We start from the raw sequence: 11,527 nt of genomic DNA, 5'->3' as shown, positions 1-11,527 counted from the left end.
AAAGCGTCCCGCTGTAAAATACAAGACACAAGAAGTGACTTATTTAGTCCCATGCTTCAAAATAGGTATGTTCTACCGGGGTATTGTCTTCGATGCGTACAGCTTGTAAGTCCACACAACTGTGTATAGTAAAAACACTTGCTACATCAAAACAACTGTACAGTACACTCACAGTCACCAGCTACGTCCACACAAGTGTGCAGTACACCGACACCCACTCGCTCCGTTCACACAGCTAGCAACTGTACCACTCCCGTACCGAGAACAGACTACCAGCAGGAATAGTTCAACAAGTCGAAATCTGTGGCTCGCCAGTTAACTCCCATGTCGAGAAGGTAACCTGTATTCAACCACAGACAAGTGTCACTTGTCAGGGTTTCAACGCAGTTCCTTCTGGCCTTTATTTATACACTCTTACTTTGAGAAAAAATTTACATTACGTAGTTTTCTATTATTAGCCAATGACGTTACAATGTCTGCTTGGATACGGCTTGATACAAGTACACGACGAAGACGTCGGACTGTTTTTGATATAATTAACCTAAAATGAGATAGTCTGCAAAATTCTAACTTATCGTAAAACTTAAAGACATATTCTCTCGTTAAGCTATTCTGTGAGAAGTCAATGAGATTATTTTCACAAACGTCTGATCACAATATGTCATTGCCTAGTTTTTTAGTCAATCAACCGTTTAAAGCCACGGTTAAAATTGTTTGTATAGGAGCTCAATTTGATATAGTTTAAGACAAGGGGTTGATATTAACACATGATAAATACTGTCGTATTGGGCCGTGGCAGTCAGTTTGAGATTGCGCAGTTATCAACTGACGTCACTGAAATAAATGAGAAAATGGCTACATATACAGTGCAGTGATTGCATCATCGTACTGTATGTTAGTTCAGATAGCGTCTAACCATATACCCACCCTCACAATGCTACCCCACCCCAGAGTATGATATTATTAACACAAGCGGCGAACTTGTAAAGGTGGGGCAAATATAAATAAAATAAATAATCATTGGGGTGGCATGGAACCCATACATTTACCCGTAGACGATTGGCGGATTGTAGTCAGACATATTTACAAGCAAGGCCTGAATAGACATTGACAGTTAGCAAAGTGTCACGTAGACAGCTACGTAAACCTTGTTCTGTACAACTGTTTTTGAAACACACTACCCGCTCCAAACAGGCAAATGATGGTACCATGGGACATGGACTCCCCCTACGGTACTGTAACAGTAGTGACATTGATAATTTGTGGTAATTACATACCTGAACTTTGCACAGTGGCTTGTTATATTCTGTCGATCGAAGCCGCCATTTTGTTATTTTGCTTGTGTACACACAAACGTTCACAAGACTCGTCGTCACTGCCATTAAATTGTATTTTTAGGTAACACTAAGACTTTCCAAGAATCAATGTCCTTATTTGGAAAGGGAAAATCCCATGAAATAGTAAACCCACTCATAGCAACATTCAAGTTACATACTCGTGTGACAATAAATGCCAATTGCCTCATTTGTGAAAAAGTATTCATTCTATTCGTACACTACAAATACACACACACACACATACACTAGCGCGCGCGTCATTTGTGCAAACAGGACTCTGGGCATCACCAAACAGAACATTTCACACAGATTAAAATCCGTCATTATGAACTTGTTCAACTTTTAGTCAGACCACACATCGAATATGCTGTCCACTTTTGGAACCTACACTATAAAAAGGACATTGGCCTATTCGAGAAAATTCAAAGGAGAGAGACAAGGACGATACCAAACTGAGAATTTGAAGTTCCGCAGAGAGACTGAAGACACTTAACATAACTACACTGGAAGAAAGGAGGGGGACAGGGGACTTGATTAAAAAAAGTGTTTCGTGTTTTCAGGGGATTTGACAAAATTGAACAGAGACTATTATTGAAGTACACAAAACCAACATGACCTTCACACACACTTGCAAAATCTACAGTCAAACTGGATATCAGGGAATATATGTTCTCACAGTGCGTTGTACCTCAATGGAACAACTGACCAAAGCCACAACTGTTGTGGAATTTAGAATTAGATTGGGCCAGTAATTGAGTACTACAAGGGACAGGTTTATGACAGATTATGTCTGGTATAATTGGTCAGTGGAACACGTGGGATGATATCGTAGAGAATGACGCCACGGTATGGCTTTAAATGTATGTTGAGGATGACAGGAGGTTATCCATAGGTATGAGTGTTTATCTGTAGGCTTGTTGTAAAGTGTGGTGTCTTGTTAGCCTTCAGAGTCATAAGGTTGTCCAGGAAAGGTAACTGTTAGTAGTAACAGGCCTCACAAACAAATGGAAATCGTGACTACGTCTGCACACAAATCATGCATATGGAAATTAGCATTAATTATATTATCTGAGCGAGGTAGGCCAGAGGCCTAATGGGTGAATTTGAACAGAATGCATTTTTAGGACAAATGAAAATGATCGCATCAGTTGTATGTGATTTGGGCAAAAATGTCATTTTTGGTGAAAAAACTTAATGGCAAAAACTTCCGGGAAAGTTGGTCTGAAATTTGGCTGAAATGTTCTTGTGGGTGTGTAAATTAAGGTGTGTTTATGACACCATGTTTCCATCAGTAATATGAAAATCAGGATTGGAAATGTGAAACAGATCTAGGGATCACAAGCCAACTCAGTTGAGTAACAGTTTGCGTCAACACCAACTTTTCATTAGTTTTAAATTAATTACCATATAATCTACAATGTTTTTAACACTAAACACATTTTTTTCTTTCAGTCTTAACATTCGTTGCCTTCATGTACGATTGTATACTAACATGTATTTGAAACAGCAATTGTTGGTTCGACCACTTGCTTCTATTTGTCATCTATTACATTTATGCTAAGCTGTGTCTATTCATAATTTTACGCAATTACCATTTGTAATTACCGAAGGCTCCCTTAACCCTGCGATGCAGAATAGAGTATTTAAGTATGTCCAGCCGCCAATATAATGTTCATTAGAAAGTTAAACTTACTACCGATGCCCTCTAGATGTGTCACTATTAAACCTAATAAAGTATGTTTCACTTTGCGTCCAATATCACTAGTTTATCATTTCAGCATTGCAAGGATACTCGATGTTTGTTATTTCTATAGTTATTGGCATTCAAATTTTGTACACTGGGCCTAATACAAAATGTGTGGTTCCGATTACCCTCAATTTTAGAATAGGGAGGGTAGGTAGATTTTTTTTTATTTTATCCATGTGTGAGTGTCTAGTCCAGGAAGTTATATTTTCCCGTGTTTTCCATATGGTCTCTGTTATTGGTTTCTTTTCATCAGATGTACGGCCATTATAGATTGGAAGAAGAGTTTTATATCGTCTTTTTAAGTTGCTGTCAGTTTCCGCATTCACTATTAATGTCGAGACTTTATTTTTTTTTCTTAAAAAATTTATTTAAAAAAAAGAAAAAAAGTTTAGGGTCGGCAGTGAAAAAAATAGGTGGGATCGGGTAACCGGAACCCAACAATTTTTTTTAGGCCCAACATGAACCTTACGACACACCTTATTGTATAGTATGCAAATTAGTGCAATTTGACAAGTAATCCAAACGGGATAATTTTATCGGGATCATCGATGCGCCATTCTAGGTTATCGTTGCTGAATATGGGATCAATTTTCTCAGAACCCGCTCCGATAGTTTCTCTACCAATAGTGTATGCACCAGGCTCCATCCAAACCTGGAAGGCTACTCTTGCTTCAAACTTGATGTCATTAAAAGACCAACTGTAAACAAACCAACAAACCAACACACAGATAAGTAAATAAATAAACCACGCAAATCAAATGTTAATAATTTATCAACATTTACAATCAGGTCTAATAACTATACAAATGTGATATATTTAATGTGACAAAAAGTAGATTTTCAAAAACGTTCAGTGATTAGAGCTTACACTTAGTTCTTACGCAAACAACAACAATTGCTAAGTATAAATAGTATACTATTTCTTTAAAAACGTGTGTACATATCTACTCTCTCCATGATAGGTAGGATGTAGTGTACCTCTGCCAATGTGTAGAGGGACTTCATACTACTATAAAGAACCCTAATGTTGACAAGCTAACAATATTTGTTTCTTTTACTGCTACAGTAAAATTTAAACAACAATAAACACACATTGTTTGGCTTCTACCTTGACTCTGAATATTGGCACACCACTTCCCATCTCTTTCCTCACCATATAAAAGTTTGATGAGAAACTCACCTCTCGGGTGTTGCATAAGCATCGTTACCCGAGTACTTGATTGTAGGTGATGCAAAGATTTGTTGCCAGTTAAAGTCACTCGGGCCATATTTCGCATTGAAGTGGCCAATACGAGGACGTACACTCCCTCCTTCCGGATCAGCACTTCCTAAAATATGCCATAACAAGACGAATAACCATTCTGGGATTATTGTCTTGAAAAGTGGGTATTTTCATTAATACTGAAGCAAGGTAGTTTAGGATGCATTCTAGAACATCGTGTATTGGGACAATTAGCACTATTAAATATCAAATGAAACATGGTACGCCGTTTTGATCATGATTATGTAAAGGAGAAACTGTTACAAATAATGTACTAGCCCGCGCAGCTGCTCAATGACTAGTACGCAAACGTGTCCCACATGCTATGCAATATTTTTTGGTTAAGCCAATGATGCTTTCTATATACTATGTGCATTCTCCACGCAGAGGGTGCTATCACCAATGTCATCGTGAGGCAGCTTGTCACAAATGAATCTACCCTGTGCGAGCTTATGGGCTTTGCCTAGTTGTGATATTATGATTTATCATATATTTAATTGCATAAATATTTATCCAGGTTGGTTGTTAGTGAAGGAAAAATATGTTAGATAAGGTCAATATAGATCACAAACATTGTCACCGAACAAGAACGACATACTGTCAGCTGTTCAGTCTGTCGTATTTGTAGAGAGCTCATATTACTGTCATGTAAGTGAAAAATTACAACTGTCACAATAAGATTTCAACTGATAGATACAACAGGTGGGTCGCTTCAAACTGTGTTTACTGAACTATTTTCTCTACTGCAATAAGTCTGATTTTACCATAAATTTACAGAATGGAAGAACTAGAGCTTGTCATAATGACAAGTCTTCGACAAGGACAGACAGATTGCAGTTAAGCTTTTGAAGGAAGTATTGGTAGAAGACACAGTACCTAGAATGTTAGGGGATATCAAGAATGGTCTATGATGTGAAATGGGAACCTCCCCGGCTCACTTTTTCTAACATGTGCTCCAACCTCACAACACGTGCTCTAAAATATAACCCTCCCTCTTGTCCAACTATTTCAACTACATGCTGTTAGAAGTGAAAAGTCATTGAAAAACGATTCACACTAATATGTGAACCATCCTACATGATGCTGTTTGTTTCCAAACTATTCATAGGTATTTCAAAGACACCACAGATAGTTTACAAAACAATACATCTGTACGTTTAAAAAGAATGCGTAAAAAAAATTGGTAGACAATGGGAGGGCTTCCTTACCAGGTTTAAGAAATACCATTGTTCTGGTGATCGCATCCACACAAGATACCTTCGTACCATGATAGCCAACGTGCCATTTATAAGCCTTATTTCTGTCAGGAATAATTCTAAGTGTAGTAAAAAAATAGTAAGATGTTCACTAAATATACACTCTGCTATATGTACTATGTGTGTGTAGTACATTGTATATATATCAAGCATATAGTAACTTAAATAAAAAATCCAGCCAGACATTTTTCCTGCCTTCGGTACTTAGTTATGATTTTGGTGATAAGATAGCCTTGCTGTCTTTTCCAACTTTGGAATTGTGATGATGCCCTATTGCACTTTAATCTGTTCGGCCAATATTAGGATTTCCTGGAAGGGTTTGTGTGAAAGTGTACTGAAGATATAAATAACTTTGACATGACATTTCTGTCATGGTTTATTATATATTTTAAATATAGGTACTTTAGCTTCTAAAATATTCTTACTTCAATCCGAACCGTACCCAACCAATGGGCAAAGCATACACCGACCCAGCTCTTTTATATGCAACGTGGTCTTTTCTGTCAGAGTGACAGTGATAACAAAAACACTGGTCTTTCTTTATCTCTTGACTGAAGATGGAATCTTAAAAAAATAGAAAATAAACTTCTACAAGTAGAAAACTTGACAAAAAAAAGAAGAAAAAAGATACATTGAATAGATATGCCAGTTGAATAGATATGCCATTGGTGGTCCGTTCTGAGTGATATGCTGCATGTTAGTAAAAATATTACATCTTCCGAACTGCTCAGTACCTGTTCGTACATAAATAACTTGTCTCTATTCAAACTCCATATGTTAGAGCCTACCTTGCAAACCCAATGATAAAACAAACTTTTGGCAAAGTTTGTAGTAGCCACACTGAATATCGACCTCGTTCCAGGCTGATGGTGCTGAACTTGCAGAAGCTGAAAGACAAACAGTTATCACATCAGCCGTATGTATTACTTTGTCCAGACACGTACACGCATCACCGGTGTATAGTTACAACTGATGTATAAACCTACCAAGGTGGCGTGTCTTATGTTTTTCTAAAACTATATACAGCATGTGACAGGCAAACTTGGTAGGTTGCAAGATGTCAGTTGTATCTGAACGGGGTATAAAAGAGATATGTCTGTGATCAGAACGTTGTTTTATCAGAGGTGGACAATTGAAAATTATATTGAAGGTGCCAGAAAATCTATTCTACTCATCACATATACACATTCTCTAAAATATGCACTTCATAAGCCCTTCACACAGCAGGGTGTAATCTCTAAGCAATTATCACGTGCTTCTGTTATCCGTCCAGACTTGTGTGTCCTGATGTGGTCGATCACGCCATGTGTGTCTATGGGCGAATTTATGTTTAATAGGTTGATAATATTTTAAAGTTGATACTTCATGATATCTTTTTAGCCACTTTTAATTTTCCACCACTGATAAAACGAAGATGTGATCCCAGACATATCTTTACATAACGCTTAGAACTGTAGTAATAGGTTGCAATGTACTTTGATCTTATCATTTTATTTTTTTTTGATTGCATTCAGAGTAACGCATATTGGTGAAAAGTATTGATATTGGTGATGTGAAACATAATTAAGATAGTTACATTAGAGCTTATGCGTTATTGTGTTCACATACATACATACATACATACATACATACATACATACATACACACACACGTACGTACACACACCTACCTACCTACAAATAACAAACAAACAAACAAACAAACAAACAAATAAATAAACAAACAAACAAACACACACACATACACATAATAAAACAAGCAAACGATTCATTATTTCCAAAACAAACGATTTCAAAAACTCAATAAATCTAAAACCCAATATTATTCTCTTCACTGTCATGTCTACCACTCCAATGACAACTGATCTCTGTTACCTGGTTTGAGCGAAAATGCGTATAAAAATGGGAAAAAAATATTTGTGGATGAACTGCTATAAATAGACATGATAGAAATAGAAGTGAAATGTAAAAAAAAAACTTACTTGGGCGAGATTCCTTTGTCACGTGCAAATAATCGTGAAATAATTCCACAAACCGCTCCATTTCACCACTAGCCTCAATGTCTTTTGGTGCTGTGCTCTAAAAACCAACAGAATTCCAGTGATAAATCAATGTCCATTGGAAAGTAGATACCACTCAAACACAAATACTTCAAATTTTGTTTTAAACATAACTAGCATTGATCAGTGATATATTATGTGGGTCATATACATGTCACTTTGTGTTCCTTTAAAAGTGAAAGTGAAATTAATTCTGATGGGATATGTGTACGTCACTTTGCTTTACACCATATTCAAATTTGACTGATTTGTCTCCGTATTTGTATATATAATTCCAGTATGTATTGTTTAACTCCTATACTTTAATAAAGATACTCTCCATTCAAGTGTCTACACCCATGTTATCAGGCAAACAATTCTTTCTGGAACATTGAACTTTGACCTTGATTTTGAGGGTCACAATTGTTACAATCCGGCCACTCTTTAGTATTATATGCTGCCACATTGTTATGAATCACTTTTTGCAGGTAATACAGAAGAAGATATATACAAAAACATTACATTAGGTTCTCGATCATATCACTATTTACTGAATAACAGCCATGTCTGTGGTTAAAATTAAATATCGCTACTTAACTCAAAAACTACAATATCTAGAGACCCTATCATCAGGTGCAAAGAATTAACAGTTGACCATGACCTTGACCTTCAAGATGTGGTACTAAGTGTACATTTGACAATCTGTTTGGTACATTGAATTATGAACAAGGGAAATATACGTGCATTTGTTTCACCCAAAAGCAAATGCTACAAGTAAACAAGACTATGTTGTAATGTATTCACCTTTAACCATGTGATTTAATGTAGTCATATATGGGGATTTCCCTAATTATATGCCATTTCCTGTGTATAAACGACTCGATATATTTTTTCAACACCACAAACTAGTCCTTAATTGTTTTGTTATGTTGTCGATTCATTAAAAAATTATTAAATAATTATATTGCTTATAAGGATTTATATACAGACAAAGTAAAGTAATTACTAGACATGTTACAATTTGAAAGTGAACGTCACTGAAGGGTAATAATGCATACACTTTTTTATCATGTTTGCTTTTTATCAAAGTTTCGGTAGCTTTGTGTAATGTCACTAGAGGGTAGATGTCACTGGAGTTCACATGTAAAAAGTTACGTTGTTATCAGCCATCTTGAGATCCTGAGTGGATTGTTTTCCGCGAAGAGCGAATGCTTCAAGGAACAAGGTCGTATTTTCGCTCAGATTCACCTTTAACCTCGTGATTAGCTAAGTTGGGGATTCCCCATCTCATAGCATTTCAAGGACATGTACAAACGTTTCTATATCTGTTTTCATCATTACTTGGACTTGTGTAATTCAATGTGTTCACACCCACAAAAAATTGCGCAGAATTAGGTGGGACTTCTATCAAGGTTGGCATAATATCGAGAGAAACTATTAAACAAGCATATAATACATACATATGGTACATGTACGCTTGTGTTTCGCTTCAGGAGAAACAATGGTGCACATCGCTCATGTAACAATCTTCAGGTCCATTCTCTTAATAAAAGTACAATTGTTTGGAACACTTTAACCTTGCTCACTATACGTCAAATTGAAAACACTTACGTTTGTTGTTGTAGGATTCTCTGTTCGGAAGTCACTGTCACTGGAGGGATTCGCTGAAAACACTTCCCTTCCGGGAATTCATGTTGGCTGCTTCAAAGAGGGCGCTGTTGTGGCTGGTTGCAATTGGGTACATATAAATACAGTCATGCAAGTGCGTCGTTAAATCTCACTGGGAAGCCAGAAGTGCTTCTTTGATTGGACAAGACACAGTGATTCCAAATATAAAGAAATAAAATAGCCATCGATCGATTCCAGATTGATATTGTCACATAAGTACAAAAAATGAAATATTTTTTTAAAATAGGGAACTTTTGGCAACAATACCAAACTGAGCCAGCTGTGAAGGTCACCCGAGCTGCACATCTTTTTTTCCTATATATTCTCTATGAATTCCAGTGGAATGCATATTTGCATAAGAATGCTGGTCATACTTCATAGATATCATGTAAGTACATTGAATTAAAGAAATGAAACAAATAAAATGATATTTACATCCGTTATAAAAAAAAAATTCAATTGAATTTGAGCTAAAATTGCTCTCTCTGTGTAATTTTACGCCAGTAAACATTCTTCTTGACTGTTATTTTAATATATTACAATGTGTGCTTGATTCGTGGCACATTGTCACTTAAACAGTTCGGATTGAATATAGAGACAAACCTTATAGACTGTTGTAGCAGTCTGAGCATAGACTCCCTTTGAGATGACGACTCGTAGTGACAAGGGCCCTTAGGTCACTCAAGTATTTACACTTGATACAACGTAAGAAACATTTGTGATACATTTTCCACAATTTCTAAGTAGGGCTGGGAGGCAACTCAATAGTTGAATAAATAAGTGAATTGTGTTCATACATACATAAACGATAATAAGTCCAAGCAAGCAGCGCTCTCTCTCTCTCTCTCTCTCTCTCTCTCTCTCTCTCTCTCTCTCTCTCTCTCTCTCTCTCTCTCTCTCTCTCTCTCTCTCTCTCTCTCTCTCTCTCTCTCTCTCTCTCTCTCTCGTTTTCTTGCAAAAATAGGCAAATTCATTGGGAACTATGGTAACATGGTCTTTACGAATGGGGAGGGGGGCTGTTAAAACATTGTGTTTACATATACGTATATATTATAAATTTATATATGTCTAGGTGTGTGTGTGTGTGATGACAAATATTGATTAATACACTCGAAGTGAAAGACAATAGTTACTTATCTTTGATTTTGATGAAAGGTAATGATGATATCAAATTATAAATGGGATTAATTCTTGGGCTATTGTACGCTGGCTTAACATTGAATTAAAATGTGTCCAGTTAAACATTGTAACATTTTGCAGCAAATTAATTTTTTGCGCGGGAAAGTACAAAAGAAGTGCGCACATACACTGTGCATTTTCTGCGAGTAACAGTAGTCTTGAAAGTCTCCTTCATTTGAAGATAGCAAGTCGCAATTATAATGTCAGCGAGTGAAACTCAAAAAAAAAGACGGAAAAAATAGTTCAACGTGAGGTTGCCTGCTATGCTGCATGCAATGACTCGTGACTCCGAAGATGCGCTCGATCTCATTTACATCTTGTTCCTTATATTAAAACATTTCATGCTGATAAAACGGCAGATATCTTTTCTTTCAATAATTGTGTTCGACGTTGTCTTTGGTTAAAACGTTCTTTGATATAATTATCCCATTGCATACTGACACTAGCGTTATTCCGCAATTCATTTTGAAGCGACAATTTGCTATGGAAAGAATGGCCCTGAATTTGTAAACAGAGCTGTACCTTCGACATCAAAATCCAAACTTCAATTTCCATTATAATGATAATGACAAGGAGAATTCACTGAGTCCACCTTGGGTTCCGACATAAACGAGGCCATAACAGTTTTGGGAGTTGGGTAAAGAAAATTATTATTTTGTTGTGTTACTTATTTGAGAAAGCACCATCATTTTTTTTACTTTGAATGTGACATATTTTCGGCGACTTCTTTGAAAGATACGACATTAGGACAGAAAAAATGAAAAAAGGTGTTCACTCTACCCATATATGTTTTTTCTGGTGATGGGCAATATATCCTCATGAGGTCATTTTTTTTTCAAAATTAAGGATATTTCTTTATATTTTCTGAATAGTACATGTAACAATATACATTTGAGTCTATTCCAAATTATATAATATCTTATACAGTGGTTTACTTGGCTCTGATGTTGCATACAAGCATGATTTGAGATTAAATATCCAATGTGCACTAAAAAGAATTGAACAAATGTTTACGACCATTGGGCCATCAAAAGTCTGAA

At 36.3% G+C, this 11,527-nt stretch overlaps 1 protein-coding gene across 3 annotated transcripts in view; it reads right to left on the bottom strand.

Annotated features, from left to right (window-relative positions):
• LOC144432599 (neuralized-like protein 4) overlaps positions 1-9,342 on the bottom strand; it is a 10,612-nt gene extending 1,270 nt beyond the window's left edge. Inside the window, exons 1-7 of one of the 3 annotated variants that reach the window (XR_013480733.1) lie at positions 9,252-9,342; positions 7,584-7,680; positions 6,390-6,488; positions 6,027-6,165; positions 5,554-5,660; positions 4,265-4,412; positions 173-3,782 (exon numbers count right to left, since the gene is read on the bottom strand). Coding sequence is in view for 1 of the 3 variants with exons in the window: in XM_078120851.1 (XP_077976977.1) it covers positions 3,581-3,782; positions 4,265-4,412; positions 5,554-5,660; positions 6,027-6,165; positions 6,390-6,488; positions 7,584-7,644 (756 nt within the window). In the remaining 2 variants the exon portion in view is untranslated. Of the gene's footprint in view, positions 3,783-4,264; positions 4,413-5,553; positions 5,661-6,026; positions 6,166-6,389; positions 6,489-7,583; positions 7,681-9,251 lie in introns of all 3 variants that reach the window. The other 2 variants (XR_013480734.1, XM_078120851.1) reach the window with 2 other exon arrangements.
• Between the last annotated feature and the right edge of the window lie 2,185 nt (positions 9,343-11,527).

This window comes from Glandiceps talaboti, chromosome 3 (assembly GCF_964340395.1).
Source record: "Glandiceps talaboti chromosome 3, keGlaTala1.1, whole genome shotgun sequence".
NCBI lineage: Eukaryota > Metazoa > Hemichordata > Enteropneusta > Spengelidae > Glandiceps > Glandiceps talaboti.
This window is presented reverse-complemented; position numbering and strand designations above follow the sequence as displayed.